General features: G+C 41.8%; 1 protein-coding gene and 1 long non-coding RNA gene across 4 annotated transcripts; one reads left to right on the top strand and one right to left on the bottom strand.

Annotated features, from left to right (window-relative positions):
* Positions 1-448: 448 nt before the first annotated feature.
* LOC148075328 (calpain-9-like) lies at positions 449-23,487 on the bottom strand. 3 transcript variants are annotated; one of them, XM_087796513.1, is made up of 20 exons: positions 23,230-23,487; positions 19,743-19,812; positions 19,557-19,675; positions 18,283-18,416; positions 15,455-15,626; positions 14,335-14,406; positions 13,989-14,077; positions 13,841-13,915; positions 13,629-13,771; positions 12,338-12,492; positions 11,839-12,044; positions 9,940-9,988; positions 9,790-9,864; positions 9,277-9,340; positions 8,973-9,037; positions 8,058-8,126; positions 7,574-7,652; positions 1,894-2,010; positions 1,727-1,785; positions 449-1,241 (listed from the first exon to the last, which is right to left on the bottom strand). In XM_087796513.1, exons 1-20 carry the CDS (start codon positions 23,443-23,445, stop codon positions 1,215-1,217), a joined length of 2,055 nt encoding a protein of 684 aa, XP_087652639.1. In that variant the 5' UTR covers positions 23,446-23,487; the 3' UTR covers positions 449-1,214. The 3 variants fall into 3 exon arrangements, with proteins under 3 accessions (XP_087652639.1, XP_087652638.1, XP_087652640.1); XM_087796512.1 differs by having other exon boundaries at positions 449-1,785; XM_087796514.1 differs by lacking the exons at positions 449-1,241; positions 1,727-1,785; positions 1,894-2,010 and adding an exon at positions 6,967-7,126.
* LOC148075329 (uncharacterized) lies at positions 18,434-19,044 on the top strand. The gene is made up of 2 exons (XR_015711884.1): positions 18,434-18,813; positions 18,929-19,044. It is a non-coding gene; the product is annotated as an uncharacterized LOC148075329 (long non-coding RNA).
* Positions 23,488-23,945: the final 458 nt, after the last annotated feature.

Here is a 23,945-nt window from a genome sequence, read left to right as displayed (position 1 = left end):
GTTTAGAGGCTGTTATTTCTGAAGAAGGAGGATGCACAAAATATTGAGTCATTTTTCTTTTGTGATGCCTAAATTTATGCACATGACTAATTTTGTTTAAATAATTCTTGCACACTTTCTGTAAATCATATAAACTTTATTTAACTTCTCAAATATCACTGTGTCTGTCTCCTATAAGATATATTTAACTGGATTTTTTTATCCAAACCATCAATGATTTAGAAAGGAAAATCATGAAAATGTACAGTTTTTAAATCAACAAACTCGAATCTGAATGGTTAACACAATCCTTCGACTGTCGTTGATTTCAATTTACAAGAGCCACTTCTGAAACGACTGAAGGCCTCTAGTAGATTTCTTCTGGCAACACATGACAGCTCACGTTTTCCTAAACAGTTTTCTGATAAGGATATCAACGGTTAATGCATTAAAAAAAAAAAACACAAGATTGACAATAAATGTCTGTTTTATTTTGGAATACAGTCAGTATTAGATAAATAAAAACATAATTTTCCAGAAAATGTCAACCGCTTTCACAGACCAGAATAAACCAACATTTAATGTGGGCATTCAAAAAAAAGAATCAAACTTTATTCCCATCATTAAACATACCAAGATAAAATATAATTACCCATGAAAGACGTAATTTACTTTAAATTAAGATGTATTTCAAGAAATAAAGTTTTACTCTTAAGATAAATATTGTTAATGTTAATCGATCACCATCACACCAGAATAAACAGTTCCCAGGATAATATAGGCCCAGAAATCTATCCATGACCTCAGTGTCTATAATAAACATTTAAACGATATATCTGCACATACAAATGACGTTTAATGAACTTTCCCTTTGGGCTCTTGTCCCTCAAACAACAAAATACATTTAATCTATAGAGATGCGGATGTAACCAGTATTTTCCCCTTCTATTAACTCATTTAAAAAAAATGCAGAAACCCATAAAAAACATTAATTGCTGAAATTAAAATGTTTCGAATTGAATTGTTAGAGTTTAAAGTAATGACCAGTAACCAAACTGAAAAGCAACTAAATACAACTATAAAATGGTAGTAAAGTTATTTTAAAACATCTAGAAATAGTTTTGAAATTATTTGATTTCACCGGCATTTCCATCCGAATCTAGATTTGTGTTATTAAAACAAGCTCAACAATCTTGTTGTAGCCACATTACGGCTCAGTGGTAAACCGGGTCGGATCAGCTGTATAAGGTCTTATAGAGCCACTAGAAGAAAGAAAAGGAGCAAATTATAAAGATCGATATTAAAAGAAGTTTAAATAAGAATCATGAACGGTGGTCAATGAAGAAGAGGATGTGGAGATTGTTCTTAGCATAACCAACTGCTGCCTCCCACTAGAGCGGTGTGTATACAGGGCGGCCATCTTGGTACAGTGCCACTCGCTCCTACTGTCCAAGGTCTAGCCATAGTTGCTAAATTATCAGAAGCAATCTTTTTTGTTATTATTTTTATGATCCAAGCAACCTGTAGCATAGCTACCTGTATGACGTCTTGAACGGATCAAACCTGACCGAAGATCGGACCAAAATTCCGCAAATAATTGTATTTTAAGATTGACAAGTATCTCCTTCCCTGCAGTTATTAATGCGCCACTGCCTCTGATGACACTGTACCAAGATGGCGGCGCTTTATACACATCTGTCTACAGTTGATGCGGCGTCTATGTATACATGTCCATGGTTGTTAGTACCTGTTTGTAGTCGAGGGTGATGGTTCCTCTTCCTGTTACGTCATGGCTCTGAAATGTGTCTGCGAAAACAGAAATCACTGATACAATGAATCTTTTTATTTCATGCAATTCTTCCTGGCTCTTTAGGTGAATCTACCTGGAAATCAGTTTGAAATACAAACACTTACGGATCGTTGCCTCCAGTTTTAGCATGAGGTAGAGGAAGCCGGGGTAGCTGATGGTCCCATCAGGCTCTGTGTATCTAAAAACCACCAGCTGCATGATGAACGTGTTGGCATTAACACCTGAAGCAGAGAAACTTCTGATCAGGTTGGATCAGAAAGTAGAGGCTGCATTTAAAACAAAATCCTAACTCAAAAGAGTTATGTTGGGACGTACACTCAATCCTAACAATATATAGAGAACATCATATAGCTGCTGTCAAAATAATTGAACTATAGTTTAAAGTGCAAACGATTATCTAATAAAAGTATTGTAGCAAGCCAGTGAGCGTCAGGCAAAGAGAACAAGGGTGTCTTTTCCACACTGCCACAGACAGGTGACTTTAATTAACAGTGCACGTAAAGGCTTGTGTAACATGTAAAACATGGTGAGAGAGACTAATTCTCCCACACCTCTCAGTCATGGTGCAGAACTTGAGGACCCATAATGCACCAGTCGCTACATAGCCCCCACCTGAAGTCGCAGTCGTCCCAGACAACCTCAACATCTAGCACAAAGTCTCTAAACCTCCCAGGTCGCCGATGCTGTCGGGCAGGCCGTCTAGGTGCGACAGGTGTAGATGGAGAGTAAGGGTCCATGGGGCTCAAGGTGCCTTCTTCAGGAACATCACAACCGGCTGGGGAAGGACTCAGGGGACGGTATGGAGAAAGTCTGTCCTGGTGCAGTACCACCATGCGTCTTCTGTTTGGCAGCCGCACCCGATACACCACTTCAGACAAGCGGTCAATTACTTCACCAGGTCCTTGCCAGTGACTGTGGAGCTTAGGGGGAAACTCCCTTTTTGCGGACCGGACAGTAAACCCACACCTTGTCTCCCGGCTCAAAGGCACGCCCTCGGCAGCGTGTATCATAGGTACCTCTTTTGTCGGGTGCCAGCACTGTCTTGAGACTGCCGACTGCAGTCGTGTACCACCTGTAGTCGGTCCTTCAGTCTGCGGAGGTAATCCATCTCCTTTCCTCCAGGAATCTCAGGTTCTGGCGGGGCACCAAATACCAAATCCACTGGTGTCCGCAGCTCTCTCCCGAACATCAGAGCAGCAGGAGTGCATTGGCTGGATTCCTGCACAGCAGATCGGTATGACCACAGAACGAGGGGTAGGTGACGATCCCAGTCCTTTTGATGTTCACTCGTCAGGAGCGAACATCTCGTCCACCAACTTCTCTGCTGTTGTGATGGCACTTTGATCTGGTACTGCGTATGCCTCTGGCCACTTGGTGAAATAATCCATGGCCACCAAGACATAGCGATTGCCAGAGTCCGACACCGGAAAGGGACCAAGAATGTCCACTCTAACTCTCTCCATCGGAGCCCCCACCAAGTACTGTTGGAGTGGGGCATGGGACCGCTGTGTTGGCCCCTTCTGGGCAGTGCAGGCATCACAGCAGTGGACATACAGCTCCACATCTCGTCTGCATCCTGGCCAATAGAACCGGCTCCGAAGGCGATGTAGGGTCTTTGTATTTCCATAGTGTCCTGCCCCCACCGAGCCGTGGACATGCTGAAGAACTTTGGGCCGGAGAGCCTTGGGCACCATGAGCTGCAGGAGGTCTCTTCCTCCCCCTGGTGCCTGCCACCGCCGGTACATCACACCAGTGTGGACCTCGAAGTTGCCCCATTGGGAGTGGTATGCCTTCACCTCGGGTCCTAAAGCCGACACCTCCGACCAGCTTGGACGTTGTCTCGCCTCCAACCAACCCTTCACCGACGCCAAGGTTGCGTCAGCGGCCTGTTGTTGCTTCAGCTCTGGAGGTTTAAGTTCCAACCCATCCTCTTCCCCGCTGCTGGCGCACACCGATATCACCCTTTGTGCCACATGGTCCCGTTCTTCCTGTCGGCAACAGTACCGACACTCAGCTTCAGCACAGGGGCGACGTGAGAGGGCATCAGCATTTCCATGGAGCTTTCCTGCCCGGTGCTTGATCTCAAAGTCAAAACCTTGGCGCGTTTCCAGCCATCGAGCCACTTGACCTTCAGGGTTCTTGAAACTCAAGACCCAGGTGAGAGAAGCATGGTCAGTTCGAAGAAGGAAGTGATTACCTTGCAAGTATGGCCGGAATTGACGCAGGGCCAGGACCACGGCCAGCAGCTCACGACGGGTGACGCAGTAATTCTTCTCCACCTTGCTAAGTGCCCGGCTGAAATAGGCCACAGCTCGTTCTCCATCTTCCCCTTGCTGTGAAAGGACAGCCCCAACGCCAACATTGCTGGCATCCGTGTCCACAATGAAGGGCCGCTGCCCATCAGGATATGCCAAGGCGGGAGCTTCAGTGAGGGAAGTCTTGAGCTGAGTAAAGGCAGGGGAACAGTCAGCATCCCAGTTGAATGTTTTACCCTTATCTGTGAGACGATGGAGTGGGCTGGCAATGGTGGCAAAACCCTGGATGAACCGTCGGTAGTACGAAGCCAGACCCAAGAAGCTTCGCAACTGGCTGACATTTGCAGGGGTAGGCCAATCACGAACTACAGCTATCTTTTCTGGGTGGCGACCCCACGAGTACTGACAATGTGGCCAAGGAACTCAGTCTCTTTGGTCAGCAGATGACACTTTGCAGGGTTCAACCCAGCCTGACATAAAGCCGTGAAAACCTCACCTAGGTAAGCCAGGGCTCTGTCGTCAGTCAGCGGCATGCACCAGCAGATCAACCAGGTACACCACACAGCGGTCACGGGGCACGTTAGCCAGAACTCTCTCCATCAGTCGCTCAAACGTAGCAGGTGCATTGCAGAGTCCAAAAGGCATAACCTGGAATTGCCACAGTCCTTGTCCAATGGTGAAGGCTGTCTTTGGTCTTGCCTCCGGGGCCAATTCCACCTGCCAGTATCCACTGCGGAGGTCAAGGGAGCTGAACCAACTGGACCCAGCAATGTTGTCAAGCGCATCATCAATGCGAGGAGGGGATACGAGTCTTTCTTGGTGACTGCATTCAGGTGCCGATAGTCCACGCAGAACCTCCAAGTACCGTTCTACTTCTCGACCAAGACAACGGGGGCTGCCCAGGGGCTATCTGATGGTTCAATTACTCCAGCATTGCACATCTCCTAGATCTTTTCAACTGCCACCTTCCGCTTGGAGAGGGCTAACCGATGGGGGCGTAGACGTATGGGTTGAGCGTTACCAGTCTCAATAGCTTGCTGGACAAGTCCAGTCTGCCTACAGTCCTCATCCCTGGCAGCAAAAATGTCTTTATAATCATCAAGCAGACATTTCAACTGCTGGCCTTGCTGAGGTTCCATGCCGTCACTACTGCGCTGCCAAAGTTGGTGGATGGCTTCCGGCAGTCTCTGCAGAGGAAGAAGCTGGTAGGGTTGGTGCTAATGCCGGTTGTGGAGCACAAGATCTTGGCATCTCTCGAACTGCTGCTGTCATCCTCCGATGATCAGGCTGTGCCTTCTCCTCCCTACTAGACTTGAGCTCCACTTTTTCCTTGCCCAGGATTATGGTCTGTCCTACTACGTCGACTTGAGCTTCCCAACGACTCAACAAGTCCAGCCCAATGATACACGGATCATGGATGTTGGCAAGCCAAAACTCATGCTCCAACACTTGGTCTCCCGCTCGAACTGTCACCATCTTTTTCCCTAAAATTTAAAACTTTTCTCCAGTTACTGATATCAATTGGCTGTTGGTTGGGGCCCACATTTCGGAAACTCGGCTATTGGCCTCAAGGAGGGTGCCTGGACGGACCAAAGAGATGGTGGACCCAGTGTCCATCAAGGCTTGACATGGCTGACCATCCGGTTGGCAGTGCAGGTACAATCCTTGTGTATGTCCACAACGTCCAACCAATGTCCATCTGCCTTGGAGGGAAAGTGGATTTTGGAGTGGGCGGTCCCTCATTGCGCCACTCCACTGCAGTTTCCCACCACCCTGGTAATAGGGGTCGGAGCAGGGCAATCTCTTGCGAAGTGGCCGAGCTGGTCACACCGAAGGCATCGATCTGTCGGACGGGGTTGTCGTCTGGATCGTGGCGGCACTGAGGACAGGCGGACCTCCTCAACATCTTCATCATAGTCCAACATCCTGACCTGCGCCCGTGGACCAGGAGCCCTTGGTGGTGTATGTTGAGCAGCGAAGATCCCTTGTGCTCGTTCAGCTTCCCTCAGTGCCTCAGTTAGGGACACGAACATGCTGTCGTAGTTTTTCTGGTGCCAGCCCTCGTAGAAAAGTGTGGAGTGCTAGTTCTTCTTGGGATGTAGCATTGAAATGCGGATAGCCATGCCGGGCATACTGCTGCACGTCAGCGGCGAAGGTGCCCAAATTCTCCCCTTCTTGTAGATGGCGACTAGTCAGCTGCTCTCTGCTCTGGTCGGCATGGCACGGCTGACCAAACCGTCTCTGAAGTGCGGTGGTCAGGTTATGGAAGTCGAGGGTTTCCACTGGGGCTAGGTCTAGAAGCACTTGTGTCGCCTTTCCTTCCAAAGCCAGAGCCAAATGGGTCACAGCTTCAGCATTGCTCCACCCATTATGCCGCACTGTTAGTTGCACCTGTGCCAGGTATGGCGCAAGTGGTACCAGTCCTTTGTACTTGGGCAGCTTAACCGTTGGCTTGTGTGGAGGCGGACTCATCTGTATCATTGTGTCCTGGCCATCATCTGCATGTAGTTTTGTTCTTTCCTCCAACAGGTGACACTTGCCAGGCTGCTCCTCTGCTCCAACCCGCTCTTCTGGTGGTAGAGAATGCCGATCCAATCTTCGATCCGCCGGTGGCCAGGTCCTTCCTACCCCCAGGGGGCAGTGCGCAGGCAGCTCCTCTTCTCCGGTCTTCTCTTCCAGTAGAGGGCGATGTTTCCGTATGGCACTTGCTCCATCAGGTCTGTCTTTCATCAGAAGCCAGGCTCCTCCAGCCACCAGGGGGCGATCAGAAGTCATCTTTGGCATTGCTCTCTTCTCCACCAGTGGAGGGCGGTGTTGGCGCTGGAGCCCAAGATTTTGCTCAATTGCTCGCTGAAGTTCGTAGATTTCTCTGTCCATTGTTCAAGAGGAATCCCACATCTGACACCAATGTAGCGAGCGTCAGGCAAAGAGATCTAGGGTGCCATTTCCACACTGCCAAAGACAGGTGACTTAACAGTGCCTGTAAAGACTTGTGTAACATGTAAAACATGGTGAGAGAGACTAATTCTCCCACACCTCTCAGTCATGGTGCCGAACTTGAGGACCCATAATGCACCAGTCGCTACAGTATGAAAAGGGGATAATATGAGGAAAAGAGATAATGTTAGTGTAAGTGATATGAAAAAAGTACAACATGCGATGACATAAAAACAAGCAGTAAATTAAGATTTCATTAATTATTACTTTTTATTGAAAGTTCATTCTATTATAACACACATATATATACTGTAGAATAATTTATAGGTATATTATTTTGTCAATTCATCATTTATGGGACAATAAACACTTAAAAAGTGTAAATGAAAAACAGGAAAAAATGTTCAACTTATATTTAGAGTTAAGTAGTAATTACAAGTGTTGGAGGAAACCAGAGGCCCAGAGGTGAACCCACACTAGCAGAATGTACCTTTACCTGCTTGACTCTCCATCTATGAGTGAGCTACAACGGATATAAACAACTCTGCTGCACTGAAGATCAGGATGAACTGATGAAAGGTGAAAGTCTAACCTGCAGCTATCAGCGCTGGGCGAATTTCTTCGTGATCCAGAACCATGTTTTGGTTTCTGTCCAGGGAGATAAAGATGTCCTGACAGGAAGTTGAAAAAAAGGATCAGAGTACAACGAGCCTGGTTGGCTTCATAATATCTACCACACATCTTCTTCATCCCTGCCCTGTCTTCCAGGAGCAGCCACCATTAGGACCAAATTAAACCAGTCCATTGCACACACAGGACCCATTGTCAGCTCTAGTCAGGACCTGCTGTTTCTTCACCGACAGTATCAGCTGTCAAAATAGCTGACTATCAGCTACTAAACGTGAGAATGTTTTCAGATCCTGAGACAAAAAACACATATTTTCTTCTTTACATCAAGTCAATTATTATGACCACAAATTAATGTAATTCTGGAGTTCGATTTCCTCGCAAGAAATCCCTTGTGCAAACTTATTTTGTTTTGTTGCTTAGACTTTACATTTATTTCAACTGCTTACCGTCCACTGACAGATCTTTTCCCACAGGCACTTGAATTCCTGCCAGCTCAGCCGGGCGTCCGCTTGGCTCTAGAATTTGAATTTAGGTGAAGGGAAATGTGCTGATAAATAATAAACCAACAAAATGAAGGTGAATAAGAGAGTGCAGACAGGATGGAGAAGATTGTGATGGACTGATTGGTTTCAAAAGGCAATAGATGGCACAATACATTTGAAAATGATGCCACGTTTCATTAAATGATTAGATTAGAATTAGAGAGCACCATCTAGTGGTTTTTCAAAATTAAGACACTGTTTCGGGATTAAGTGTTTTCATTTCACTACAAATATGTTACTTGAAGACCCATTACTCCTGTGATGGGATTTATTTTAAAACATTTGTGAGAGCTCCTGCTATGTAAAGTTTAGAGCAGCATTGTGATAAAAATAATACACTGGTCCTTAAGGGCTATTAAATAGGTAGAAGAATGAGAAAATTCAAAATGTATCTTGAAAAACACTAAGAAGTCAGAAACTAAAACTTCATTATTAATTTACCTTTGCAGTTCTAACTGTTTATTTGAAGAAGAAAAAAATTCCCAATTATTTTTATACTGTCTTAAAAGTATGCAACAGGATTAACTTTGCCATGGTCAGAGTTCAGAGGACACAGAGTGAGAAGAGTCAGGATCGAAAATGCTGGAGTTCTCACTGGGAGTGATGAGATGGACAAGATCAGAATGTTTGGAGACAAGGTTTATAAGGATATATGTTTAGATATGTGGAGAGAAAAGAAAGTGTTGGACCACAAATGTTGATGAAGAGGAAGAAAACAATGAGGTTCATTAAGAAATAGTGCATGAAGTACATGGAGATGACTAGAAGATGATCAAGGCATCATTCAACATGGAAAACTAAAATTCTCTGTAAGGATACGTCTTTCAAGGCCACAAAGGTCTTGCATTGCTCTAGAGACAACATCTTCTCTGAGCCCTTCAGGTCTGTAACAACAAGAGGGAAAAAGATTAACTTTGTTTATGGGGGTGACTGTATATTTGTGTGCATGTATTGGTCGGGATGTAATGATCTGCGTCAAGTTGGTTCATGCAGGTTACGTGTAAAATGTTTATAATACTTTAAATAAAAAATATGAGTTTGTGATCAGGAGAATTAGAGAAAATGATCCTGTTGCTAATAGTTACATTTGTTTGTGTACCAGTGGGTGACAAACGTTACCGACCTCCATATCGAAAGGCTTCATTTAGAAGGCTGTAGAGATGGTGTGCTTTAAAGGAGCCCGTCCTCTGAATACACACAAAAGCAGGAGAGTGTGACGAGCAGGCAACATAACACAAGTCGACAGACATGAGATTTCAAAATGACTGATTAAAAAAGATGCCAATTACAAATCAAATAAAAAAAACAATAAGACATTAAAATGTCCTTAATCACCATCTTATTCCATGAATCATTGTTCAGACGGTAGCGTGGTTAGCTTGTGGCCTAAGAAGCTTTGTGTTCAATCCCAGCTCTTGCTGAGATTGTGGCGTTGTGTCCCTGAGCAAGAGACCTTACCCTGATTTCTCGTGATGGGTTGAGCTGGTGCGATGCGTCACAGCCTACTCCTATCTGCGTGTGATTGTGTGTGTGAATGTAATTTAGTGTAAAGAGCTTTGGATGTAGGTATTAGTGTGTGTGTGAATGGTTGTCCGTCTTTGTGTGCCCTGCCTCTCGCCCTATGATACTGGTATACCTTGCTGCAGTGGTTCTTGTACAGGTCTTTCATGAGGTCAGACGGTGGAAGAGCAGTCTTGTGAGGATGGTTGTACTGGCAGAGACATGAACAAGACATTTGAGTGCCCTTCATTTTTCAACAGCGGTAAATGTAAATCCTGTGTCTTACCACCACCGTTCCTGTCGGGACCTTCGGCGGCAGCTGTTTCAAGGCTTCACTGTAAACAAATGAAACCCACAAAAGGTTATCAGACGAGGCGATCACAGAAAGACGGCCAGAAAGCAGATTGAGCAGAGGTCGTTTCCTAGAAATGCATTGTGGTGTGCTCAAATGCAAGGCCTGGGGACCACAAAAGGCCAGAAAGACATTCTTTGCAGCCCACAAGAGCTTGATATATGTTGAACTAATATCTAATTCAAAATTAATATTGTTCAAAATTAAATTGCCAAAATTGAGAAATTGTAAAAGTAGAAACAGCAGTGGCTCGAGTGGTGTTGAAAGAGGACAATGTATTTTACAACTAAACACAGAGATCGTTCATGCCAATAAATAAAGACTGATATTGGATGCTGTTGCACAGTTTGATTTTTTTTTTTTTTTTTTCCATGTGAGAGTGGCAAGAAGGAACAATTCTGCACAAATGTTTACTTCCTGTACAGCCTGTAAACCATTGCAACTGAGATTGAGGACATTTTTTGGGTGAGGGTCAGACCCACGAAAAAGTTACTGCATGTGTTACAGATAAAGGAAGTAACTTGTTAAGTGCTTTAAGGAGTTGAAGTGTAATGTAAGTGTTAAGAGGGGGAATACCCGAGTAGGTTTTTTTATTTTTATTTATTGTATCTGTTAATTTTCAATTCTGTTGATTTTCTATTTGTTTGAAGTCTGCCAGAAGACCGAATCACTTTTTGATGAAGCACTAACTGTCGTGTTGCTTGGAATTCTCTGTGAAGATAAAAAGGGGAAATGTAAAAGGGTTTGGCTTGTTTATACCTACATTTACACCTCACTGCTCTTTCAAGTCAGAATTAGGGTTACAATTGTTAGATTAAAATTATCATATGCGTATACGCCATACTTAAATTAATGCTAAAAGATAAAGTAGAAGTATAAATTAATCGCTTGATCTAAAGAGTGGGAACGTTTGACTACAAATTTACAATCAACATTAAACTCCAGACTAATTCACACTGTTTCAAGACAAGCTTGAAACAGAATTAGAGATACGAAACCGGAAAATTCAAACATCTGTTTATCTGCAAATCACACCTTAAATTGTAGATCAAAGAACGAAGCAAGAAGGGGGAGCGAAAGACGAAAGAGAAAGTGACCCAAGCCTGAAAACATTTGAATAATTAGATTACAGGAAGACAAATTAGGATGACTTTCAATGGGGGATAGGTGGCACAGGGAACTTGAAAGAACTATTTGGCCGGAAAGTATGACCCCCTGGGCGGGAAATTTGACTCAAATGTAGTGGTGTTTCTACAGATCTGTACAGTCGCCGGGAGAAAGTGTGTCTGGTCGATCGTAATTGAAAGCTTGTATTTTCTTTGACTTGAAGCGGTGAAAAAACGACCCGTTACACACTCTGGATTGTTCATCTTTCTCCATTAAGCGAATAAGACCCCGGATGGCAGTGACGTCGTGGTTGAGCGACAGAAGCGACTCCGTGTTTTGATCCTTTTACAATAACCAACAATACCATAGATTTCACCTGTTATATGTCAAACTGTACAATATCTCTTTTGGGATTTTATTGTGCATGTGCATTAATGCAGCAAATATATTGCTGTACTGAAACACCAAAACAAGATTAATTAAAGTAATGTTCAGGTCATATTACTGTAGTGTAATGCCTTAAAAATTGTAATACAGTGATATTGTAATGTAACTAATCAATTTGAAATGAGATCAATAGGTGATAAATAATGCATTTTAACACTATAATATTAATAGGGATTTATGTATGAGGAAAGAACATTTTTTTGCAGAATGTGTATATCTCACACTGGCTTGTATATTATGTCTTAAATGCGAAGTGAAAACAATGCATGAAAAACTCACTTAGCAGTGTTTCCTTTTTCTGTCAGACAACGCAGAAGAAAGGCTCCCCGCTGATTGGCATGGCGGGTGGATGGAATGATGATGTAGTTGCCGGGTGGCAGGGAGCCGCGAAGAACAATTTCACGCCGGCTTTGGTGTAGAGTCTTGAGAACTGGCACTTGTTGCTCCAGGTCTTCAGCTTGTAGAAAGGTTTTGGTTGGATGAGCCTAAAGGAAGAAGATTCTGATTATTTTCAACTAATCAATGTCAACAACCACATAAAGTGACTGAATACAGGCATGTCTGAAGTGGAGCCCTGGGGCCATTTGTGGCCCTTGTGTTGCTTCTAGGTGGCCTTTCCATTAGGTACAGTTTTATCCAACCAGTTATTTTAAAATTCTGTGTCAAGGTCAAATTCAGGGTCGAGGTGACAGAAGGGCCCGAAAACAAATGTGTTTGTGATATCCCTTTTTTTGCCTCTCGGTCACCTTGACCCCGGGATAACACAAGAAGACTTTACCTTATAGACGTGAAGACCGATTTGGAGCTGAATGTCTTTACGTCGTTTGTGCTTCTGCATCAGAGCAAAAATGAAGGAGCAAAGTTTTGAAGGAGTTGATCCGCTGTCCGTATGTTTCAAGGCAAAATGAAATTGGGGGTTTTGCCACAAATAATCTGAAAAACATCAAAGTATCTGTAATGACTCATCTGTTCCCAGGTAACATAAGCATTAATTAAATAAAAACATCAGATCATTCTACAGCATCAACAACTCCTACATTTAAGTCAAAGATTGAAAATGTGTAGAGCGAAAACACGATCTCAAAAGCACGGGTGAAATGGAAAATAGAACTTTAAATCAATTTATTTTGTGAAATGTTTTACTCAGGAGTTCAATTCTCCAATTGCATTCATCTTGAATCATTTCTTGTGAATAATAAAACACTTGTTCAAAGCTCTGTCTATCGGTTACCAGAATGATGTCAACGGGTGAAGATCTAATGCAAATGCTGCTGTTTAGTATGAAACATTGCAAATAATATACAGCAAGTATTTTGACAAAATGCCTCGTAGATGTGTGGCAGCGGACCTCTCCAACATATATAGACCAGAAACATGTTTAAATGTCCTGAAAATGAAGAATACACAGTGGAGTTCAGCTGACTTTCATGACTTCACTTTTCTCAGATCTGTTAATAATAATAAATTATTTTATTCGTTCATTTTCTGTTGCTTATTAATGGGGGGTTGGAGGGGCTGGAACCTACCCCAGCTTCTTCACATGAGAGGCTGCGAACACCCTGAACAGGAAGCCATTTTGTTGCAGGGCACACCAAGACATACAACCATAATACAATTATCATTATTGTTAATGTTACTGTGTAAGAACATTTAGCTCACTGTGAAATTACCTTTAACTTCAACACGGACATCCATTCATTTTCTACTGCTGACGCCTAACTCAGCTACTTGATGAATACCTCAATAAACCTATGAATGTTGTAGAACTGCATGAGGAAACCCTCACAATCACAATCAATCACAATCACATAATGGTACAGACTCTACACAAAAAGGCCACAGGTTGCATGAAGCAAACCAGCAACCTCTTTGCTGTAAGGTGGTTGTGCTAAAACAACACTGCCATGCGCCTCTTATTATGGACAAAATATGAAAAGTTTGAAAAATAAAATATGAAGTTGTTTCTCTGGTGTTTCTAAGTCAAATACGAGATCATTCTGCATTTCCTATGAAGAGGGTTCAAAATGATGATCCGAGTCTACCAGAGGCACTCGTCACTTTGATTTTACCTTTGCATCCTCCAGCTGTGGACCCTGGAACCCAGGTCCCGTTACACATGGTCGTAGTCCAACTGCAGCCTTCCATGATCTCGTCGGTCATGTGACACACCTCAATAAAGTCAAAGGTTCGTTCGAAATCGGATACTGCCATCCTGTTGGATGGAGTTTAAGACAAATGTTCAGAAGTTCCCATCACATATTTTATTTATAATACAACCTACCAGAATTCCCCATCATCCCTATCGATTCGACCAATTCTCTTCTTCTCCTCGAGACTCACCATTGACCACTCAGTACTGGGGAAGAAAGAATGATGTTCAAATATGCACATAATTCCGGAAGTTAAAAATGTTAAAATTCTTCACTGACCCTTTATCACTCCACGGTCCTTCCGACTCAGTATTTCCCCAGGGGTTGAGTACTCGAAGCAGTGTCACAGGACCATTACTTGTCATGACCTGTAACACACAATTGAAGACTATTAATATAGAAGCATGTTTCGTGAGATTCTTGTTGACCTTTCCATCCTAGCAGAGAGAATTAGTGTAAATTCTGTCGCATCATTAAAGTAAACTCAGATTACTCATCCCTTGATGACAGGGAATATTTCAATTATAAGTTGGATCATGTTCCTTTATCTGATTAAACAAGAGGCTTTGGAAAACGCATTATATCCTCTAAAGCTGCTTGTGCAAACAAGAGTTTATCTACTCACCTGCTCGACTCCTGTGAGCGCGTAGGCATGTTTGAAGATGATGCCAAATGCATTTCTTTCCCCAAAATCACCCTGTGGGTAAAAACGACAAACAAATCAAAGTTTTTCTATTTAAATGTGGGATAAAGGTCCTACACAAAGTCATTTCTCTCAGCTCCTCTGATGATAACAGTTTACATAGTCTGGGTTTTTAATTTCCAATTTCCTTTCATATGTTAGCCACAACTTTTTGTTGAGGCTCTTTCACAGGTTAGAAAAAACATGTATTCATTGATTGACATTTTCATGTTATTTTGATACATCTTCAAATGGGACCAATGACCAATACTTTAATTGACATGTCATCATCTAATCAATGAGATGGACTAAAACATCTGGAGGCTGTTTGCATAAATCCTTCACCTAATGCATTGTTTTCGAAACGGAGCGATAGCAGATGTAAACAGTGACATCATCATACCAAATGAAGAAGGTAAAAAAAAAAAACAGGGAACTGACAGACATACACTTCCTTTCAGTATTTAGGAATCAATATTGACACTAAACACTGGCAGTAGCTTCACAATATATTTGCCCATACAAACACACACAATGTTTGTGACAACAGCATAACATTCATTATAACAAACAATATATTTTGCATTTTCTGGTGGAAAAATGCAGTTTATGATGTATTGAAATCTGCTGGGATCCATATGTCCCTTGGGCTATATTCAGGACAAACATGAATTCTCCTTCAACTCAATTAAATTTAATTATTTTCCTTTTTTGTTTCTGATTGCAGGAATAAACATTGCTGCAAAAGAAAAGGCGGCCTTTATCCATCAGATGTGACTTAATTAGAATGGGAATTTCATGAACAAGCACCATTTTTATTTTAAATTAGTAATGTTTTATATTTGATGTCCAATTTTATTATAATAATTTTACTATAAATAGGCCAATGTGTCCCATTTAAGAAGGCATTTAAATAGATTAAACATAAATCTTATTAAGTAAAGTTCATCAGAAATCACTGCATTATTCTGGGACAGAAGCGTTACGAGGAAGGAGGATAATCCAAAGCTACATCTGAAATAAACAGAAAAGGATATGGGCCTATTTAATGTCTCTACCAGACCTTGAGGTTGGCAATGCTGATGAGGGCACCTCGGGTCAGCTGGCCTTTGAGATGTGCTGCAAGGTTTCCTTTAAAACTACGGACGTCGATAACCTCAGTCACCCCGCCGGTCATGTCAACCATGGCCTCGTGTGGCATGCCCATGTCGAGCGATGTGTAGCCCCCTTTAAATCTAAGACAAAGAAGCTTTAGCTTTTGGCAAACATGAAATAACGTATGTATGTATGTAAGTAAGTAAGTAAGTAAGTAATTCTTATTTGTATAGCGCTTTTCTAGACCAGGGTCACAAAGCGCTTAAACAATCAAAACAATATTCAATAAAGTTTATATTTTAAAGATCAAGATAAAACTCATAACACAACAGGAGTTCCAGAAAATCAAGGAAAAGCCTGAACAAATAGAAACGTCTTAAGATGTTTCATAAAGGAGTCAGTAGACTCCATCAAGCACAAAGAGAGAGGAAGATCGTTCCAAAGCTAAGGAGCAATAGCCTGAAAAGATTTCTCTCCTCTGGTCCTGAACCGTGTGCGAGGAACCATCAGTAGATTCTGATCCACAGACCTCAGAGCTCGAGCTGGGGTGTAAGGCTGGATCAGATCAGTGATGTAAGGAGGAGCCTGACCATGAATAGCTCTGAAAGTAAGAACCAGAATTTTAAAGTTGATCCTAAAAGAAACTGGAAGCCAGTGAAGAGTTTTAAGGATCGGAGAAATGTGAGTTCTTCTACTTGAGCGGGTTAGAATTCTCGCTGCAGAGTTCTGAATCAACTGCAGGTGAGACAGCTCCTTCTTGTTAAGACATGAAAACAAACTGTTACAATAGTCCATACGAGAAGAAACAAACGCATGGATTACAAGCTCCAGATCATGTTCCGACAACATTTTCCTAAGTTTAGAGATTTTTCTCAGTTGAAGGAAACAGTTTCTGCTCAGTTTTCTGAGCAATCACTAGTGTTTCAGTTTTGTCCACATTTAGCTGTAGAGTGTTTTTTACTCAGCCATTGTTTGATTTCTAGCAAACAATTGACTAAGCTGTTCAGCCTCTGGGTCTCAGTTGGATCAAAAGAGCAGTAGAGCTGGATGTCATCAGCAAAAATCTGATAAGAAACATCAGGAAATCTCTGAATGATTATACCAAGGGGAATCAAGTACAGCAATAACAACAAAGGACCCAGAACAGAACCTTGAGGGACTTCACACAACAGATCTGCCGATTCAGACCTCATTTGATTGGCAGATACACTAAAACTGCGCCCAGAAAGGTAAGATAAGAACCATTCTAACCCAGACCCAGACAGTCCCACTTCATCCCTCAGTCTACTTAGCAGGATCTGGTGATCAACTGTGTCAAAGGCTGAGGACAGATCCAAGAGAACCAGAACAGTGGATTTACCCGAGTCAGCCGACATCATGATGTCACTGGACACTTTCAATGAAGCTGTCTCCGTAGAGTGATGTTTACGGAAGCCAGACTGAAACTTCTCATGGATGTCGCTTTGATCCAGGAACAAAGACAGCTGCTCAGACACCACCTTCTCCAAGATCTTGGAAAAGAAAGGGAGCTTAGAAATAGGCCTGAAATTACTGAGGTCAGTTGGGTCTAAGCCTGTTTTTTTGAGCAGAGCCTCCACAATGGCATGTTTAAATGCATTGGGAAAAACCCCTGTGGAAAGGGAGAGGTTCACCATATTTGTAACCCAGGGGCCAATTACATCAAATACTTTGATAAAAACCCTACAAGGAAGGACGTCATCTGAGCAAGAGGAGGGTTTCATCTTGTTCAATAGTGCTGAAATATCGCCCAAAGATACAGCAGTGAAGGAGGACAAAGAGGAGGAGAGAGGCTCAGAGACAGTAGGGGTTCCAAATAAAGGGGGAGAGATTTTCTCTTTGATCAATTTAATTTTGTCAATGAAAAATCTCAACAATGCATTGCTGTCAGCTTCACAGAAGACAGGCGTGATTTGAGGAGCAGTAGACACGAGTGAATTAATCGTGTCAAACAAAACTTTGGGGTTTTTCTTATTTGCTGCTACCAGTTTTCTGATGTAATCAGATCTAGCAGTTTCTACCATCTCATTGTAAGAAGACATCAGATCCCTGAGGTGAATTCTGTGCACCTCAAGTTTAGTGGACTTCCAGAGACGCTCAGTCTTTCGACAAAGTCTCTTCAGACTCAGGAGATCTTCATTTGTCCAAGGGCACCGTTTTTTCTGAATTTTCAAGTTTGATTTAACAGGTGCCACTTGATCCAGTATTTCAACACAATGATCAGTGAAACAGTGAATCAAACTGTCCACGTCTGGGCAGTCATAAAAGGAAAGAGCGTCAAACATAGCAGAAAAAATGTCTGCAGTACCAGCTGAGATGACACGTCTCTGACACTTAACTTTCAAAGGCTTAGGTTCAGGGATGAAGTCCAGGTTAAACAAGAAAAGAGAATGATCACTCAGATGGAAATCTGAGTGATGTATGTGAAGCTCATAATCAATATGTGAAGGATGTATGTATGTATGTATGTCCGTCCGTCCGTCCGTACGTCAATCTAATCTATCCATCCATCCATCTGTAATATTTGACAAAATAATGTCGTTTTTGAATCTACATCTGACTTTTCACATGGTGCTGCATGAAGCAGTAGCCTGTTGCAGAAGTTGCATCTCTAACATGTTTTTCCCCAAACATTTTATTTGCATGAGCTAGTTTCTTTATCCCCTTTACATTTCCTCTTATTTTAATATAGCCTTTTGCTGCTGCAACTTTGCAGTTTCCATGTCAGTCTTTATCATATGATGTCAATGTTTGATTCTTTCTTTAACGTGTACTCACTTGGCATAGGCCTTCTCCAGAAGGCTGCTCCAGAACTCATTCTTGGTCGCAGAACGCAGGTAGACGAGTTTGTTACTTTTAACGGGCAAACGGTCGTCGACTTCCACCTGCTTCCAGGTACCACAGCTCCAGAACTAGAGCAAGGGAAAGACAACAGAAAGATCGAAGTTGTCCACCATTCATCGTGCTGACAGGCGCTCAAAGCAGCTAATTATATCTTACAACTCATGTTCCCAGTATGGATTGCAACTGCAAATTGCTCATTGCTCATGTAAGTAAAACTGCTAATTTGGGATAACGTGCAATTTAAAAGTCCTATTTGATGTTGTAAAAATGTGTCTATGTGTCATGTTTTGGTGCTTTCCTGTTTTATTTTGTAGTCTGTTTCCTGTTTTGGTTCGTGTTTTATTTTGTGTCTTGACAGACGCTGGCAGGTGCGCGGCTGGGGGTGATTGAATGGCGGGTTCTTCCCACAGAAAAGGAGCGTCGCGGACCTGAAGAACTCGCCAGAGAATTGAGTTTCCAGACTAGGTTGGCATTCATAGATTCTCTCTGCTCGTGTTTCCTATGAACGTTTTCCTGAAGACCCCTGACGTTGTCAGCGCCTTGTTTTGCTCACGTGAGTCTTTTTCCTCTTTTGTTTTAGTTCCGGATCTGAGATCCCGATCTCCAGCCGCGTCCTGCCTTCGTCCCGAGTTCCTGATTTGTTTTTTGTTTCGGTCCCTTCCGACCGCCTGGAATATTAAAAGACTTTTGCTTGCACATTTGCTCCGGGAATATTTGTCCACTTCCGCTTCTGGGTCTCCTGCCGAGTTCCACCCGTGACACTATGATTATTTAACCCTTGTGGTTCACCTTGACCAAGAGACAACACTTGGGGTTATTATTTAAATTTCATAATTTAAAATTATAAACATTTTGAACTCTAATCAAACATTGTTCAACTGTAATAAAATAAATATACTTTAATAAAAACAATTAAAAAAAGTAATAAAAAATTAAATTGTAGTAAAGCATTTTTTAACTGATTAGCTGATTATATGTGTATTTTGAGATATATATACATAGGTGTCTACTATATTTGGATGTAAGGCGTTTTCAAAGAAATGCAAATCTCTTTAATAGACACTTAACTAAAGTAAATAAAATACTTGTTTGTTTATATCAGACTATATTCAGTTGGTCATTAAGATATTTTTATTTAATAAAAGGGAGTGGAGAGAAGAACAGTTATTTTTATTTCTCTAACTTTTCAACAGTGTGGAGGTTTTTACCTTGAAAATGAACTGGCCGTTGTATCCATCTTGGAAGCTTTGCTCTACAGGCATGACTTTCTTTAACAGACATGGATGCAGTGACAGTGAAGCGATGGCAGACAGTAACCAGCAGTCATCTGAGGAGACACGTGTCAGTGACCAACATACAAACATGTCAAGTATAATGTTCAGTGTCTGACTTACTGACGCTTCCCTGGACAATATCCAGGTGTGTGGCTCCGTCGACAACAAAAGCAGGCGAATATACCAGTTCCTGGAACAAAAAAGGTAATGATTCTTTTTTTTTTTTAAAGAGTGTTGTATACAGTGCCTTGCGAAAGTATTCGGCCCCCTTGAACCTTTCAACATTTTGCCACATTTCAGGCTTCAAACATAAAGATATAAAATTTTAATTTTTTGTCATGAATCAACAACAAGTGAGACACAATCGTGAAGTGGAACGAATTTTATTGGATAATTTAAACTTTTTTAACAAATAAAAAACTGAAAAGTGTGGCGTGCAATATTATTCGGCCCCTTTACTTTCAGTGCAGCAAACTCACTCCAGAAGTTCAGTGAGGATCTTTGAATGATCCAATGTTGTCCTAAAGGACTGATGATGATAAATAGAATGCACCTGTGTGTGATCAAGTCTCCGTATAAATGCACCTGCTCTTTGATAGTCTCAGGGTTCTGTTTAAAGCGCAGAGAGAACCATGAAGACAAAGGAACACACCAGGCAGGTCCGAGATACTGTTGTGGAGAAGTTTAAAGCCGGATTTGGCAAAAAGATTTCCCAAGCTTTAAACATCTCAAGGAGCACTGTGCAAGCAATTATACTGAAATGGAAGGAGTATCAGACCACTGCAAATCTACCAAGACCCGGCCGTCCCTCCAAACTTTCATCTCAAACAAGGAGAAGAGTGATCAGAGATGCAGCCAAGAGGCCCATGATCACTCTGGATGAACTGCAGATAACTACAGCTGAGCTGGGAGAGTCTGTCCATAGGACAACAATCAGTCGTGCACTGCACAAATCTGGCCTTTATGGAAGAGTGGCAAGAAGAAAGCCATTTCTCAAAGATATCCATAAAAAGTCTTGTTTAAAGTTTGCCACACACCAAACATGTGGAAGAAGGTGCTCTGGTCAGATGAAACCAAAATCTAACTTTTTGGCCACAATGCCAAACGATATGTTTGGCGTAAAAGCAACACAGCTCATCACCCTGAACACACCATCCCCACTGTCAAACATGCTGGTGGCAGCATCATGGTTTGGGCCTGCTTTTCTTCAGCAGGGACAGGGAAGATGGCTAAAATTGATGGGAAGATGGATGGAGCCAAATACAGGACCATTCTGGAAGAAAACCTGTTGGAGTCTGCAAAAGACCTGAGACTGGGATGGAGATTTATCTTCCAACAGGACAATGATCCAAAACATAAAGCCAAATCTACAATGGAATGGTTCACAAATAGACGTATCCAGGTGTTAGAATGGCCAAGTCAAAGTCCAGACCTGAATCCAATCGAGAATCTGTGGAAAGAGCTGAAGACTGCTGTTCACAAACGCTCTCCATCCAACCTCACTGAGCTCGAGCTGTTTTGCAAGGAAGAATGGGCAAGAATTCCAGTCTCTCGATGTGCAAAACTGATAGAGACATACCCCAAGCGACTTGCAGCTGTAATTGAAGCAAAAGGTGGCGCTACAAAGTATTAGCGCAAGGGGGCCGAATAATATTGCACGCCCCACTTTTCAGTTTTTTATTTGTTAAAAAAGTTTAAATTATCCAATAAATTTCGTTCCACTTCACGATTGTGTCCAACTTGTTGTTGATTCTTGACAAAAAATTAAAATTTTATATCTTTATGTTTGAAGCCTGAAATGTGGCGAAATGTTGAAAGGTTCAAGGGGGCCGAATACTTTCGCAAGGCACTGTATGTTGAGGAACATGTAAGAAAAAGCCAGATACAGAGAGAAGCATATCTAAACCAGATAAAGCCAACGAATTACATAAAAAAAGAGAGATCCCAGGTGGCATCCAATCATCTTGTAATAAGTGCACAAGATGATTGGATGCCACCTGGGATCTCTCTTTTTTTTAATGTAATTCGTTGGCTTTATCTGGTTTAGACCACAACAACCAAGAAAGATGGAGATATATAGATGTATTTGCAAGAAAGAGGAAAGAGCTGAGCTAAAAAGCTCTCTGATAAATGTTACTCTCAACTACGGTTAGTGGGTATTGTTTAGGTTTTAACTGTTGCCACTGTACTTTTTTGTTTGTTTGTTTGTTTCAATATTTTTATTGGAAAACGAGAAATTAGATCATACTATACATCACAAAAACTTTCTTTGACTTTTCCTTTTTTTTTTTTTTTTTACAAACATAGAAGACCAGAACCGAAATAAATTAAAAAAACAAAACAATTCAATAATAATAAAAAAATAGAAGGAAAACAAAAGGACAATACAAGAAATCAAACAACTCACCCACCCGCACCCTCCCAGTATCCTGGCATTCGTAACGTAACCTCTAGATACGTTAAAATAAAGAGTAATACTTCTAACCACTCTCAGTTGGGCAGAACTTGCAAAGCTTTAAAATATAGCAAAAAAGGTTCCCAAATACCTGTGAATTTTTGTGTTGAGCCTCTCAATGTATATTTGATTTTTTCAAGCTTGAGAAAAGATATGACATCTCTCAGCCACATTGAAATTGTTGGTGGCTTTGGAGATTTCCAAAGTAGCAGCAGTCGTCGTTGAGCAATCAACGAGGTAAAAATCACAATCGTTTTTTGAGAAGAGCTCAGATTCAAGTCTTCTGACGGGGTTCCAAAAACTGCTATCAGTGGGCATGGCTGAATTGTTTTCCCCAATACAGTGGATATACAGTTAAAGTAGCCTGACCAGTATGTGTATAATTTTAAGCAAAGAAAGAACATATGCCCCAAATGACAATCGGATTTGAAACACCTATCACATTTATCAGCTGCTTCCGGGTACATTTGTGAAAGTCTAAATTTAGAGTAGTGAATTCTGTTGATTACTTTAAAATGGATTAGTGGAGTCGAGCACACGATGAAACGGAACCGCCAATAATACACTGTACTTTTGTAATTATTGTATCACTATTGCCATTACGATCACCTGCTTTGAGAATTGACTAAAAGAACAAGATCACAGTTTTCTTTGTACAGTGTCTGCACCCTCTCTAAGATACTTGTGGCTGGTGAAAAGAAAAATTTGAAAATTCTAAACCTCCTAGAAATTAGGATGAATTTAAGTGAGCTGATCACAATCTAAGTTACAGGTTGAACAGGATTCTAGGGCGTCTAAAGCTGAAGAGGCGAAAACATCATGATGTTGGTTAATTTCCCCCTGAGAGCCTCACTGCATCCATAAATGTGCCAAAAACCACATGGTACCACAGGTAAAAACCTTTCCGGGGCTTTGTTTAAACCCGGCTTAACCAAGTTATGCTTGCGAGAAAGCATGTTTTGTTGCAACATGAATCCTTTAAGCATAAAGGCAAAACATGTCAAGTCAAGTCAAAATTGCTTCAGCACAATTTGTGAATAAATTAAATTATGAAACAGTAACTTTAAATATTCTTTTAAATCTTAATAATAGTTTCCTAACTATATCAGTTTTAGATCAAATAAATGTCTTTGCAAATTCAAACTACTTTACCCATGGTCTTTTCCACGTGATATCCCGGTCCAGGTCCAACTCTGCACGGGGAAAGTTTGGGTCCACAAACAGCCTGTCTTGGACCTCATCCTGAGGTGGGCCAGAGTTTGACAGAAGACTGCTCAGAGAGCGCCGTGACTGTGACCCGAGCAGCTGGTCGGGGTTAACCGAGTATATGTCATCCTCCGTCGAGGACAATCTCGTGGACTTCTGCATGTCTGCAGGATGATAGCTGGGTCTGGAATGTGAGCAGCGCCGTCAATTGGTCTGTCTGCTTTCTCTTCGTCAGGTCAGTTATATAGAAGCCATGTGCCCGCCCATCTTGGCTGAACCTTGTGCCGCTTAATTCTTCGGAAAAAACCTTCCTTGATTTTATTTTTCTTCAGGCTTAACCCACTTGTAACAACAGGTCAATTATGTCAGATGTGACTTTCCATGCACATTTACACAACTCTTTTCAAGACTGGTTCAGGCCTGGGTTGTGTAGAGGTAAATGAATGACACGAAACCGTGAATTAAGTTTTGTGACTGTATTGCAAAAATAAGTAGACAATGTTAGGACAGTAGGGGAGTTACAACAAAAAACAATAACAATAATAATAGGCACAAGTTGTGTGCAAAGAAAAACAATCCGACGGAAACGTCTTTAGTTTTAGTCCCTGAAAAAAGCAAGAGTTCACGAGGATCCAGTAATCCATGGTGTGTGATCATGAATT

The sequence above is a fragment of the Callionymus lyra genome, chromosome 7, assembly GCF_982586985.1.
Source record: "Callionymus lyra chromosome 7, fCalLyr1.hap1.1, whole genome shotgun sequence".
NCBI lineage: Eukaryota > Metazoa > Chordata > Actinopteri > Syngnathiformes > Callionymidae > Callionymus > Callionymus lyra.
The sequence above is the reverse complement of the archived record's forward strand: the minus strand, read 5'-3'. Positions and strand labels throughout refer to the sequence as shown.

Bases quoted from the DNA above. Each gene is read 5' to 3' on its own strand.
- LOC148075328 (XM_087796512.1), bottom strand. From the start codon at position 23,445: ATGCAGAAGTCCACGAGATTGTCCTCGACGGAGGATGACATATACTCG. The intron at 18,417-19,556 runs GTAAAAACCTCC...CCCTTGCTCTAG, and splicing joins ACGGCCAGTTCATTTTCAAG to TTCTGGAGCTGTGGTACCTG. The intron at 14,078-14,334 runs GTGAGTAGATAA...TGTGTGTTACAG, and splicing joins CGCTCACAGGAGTCGAGCAG to GTCATGACAAGTAATGGTCC.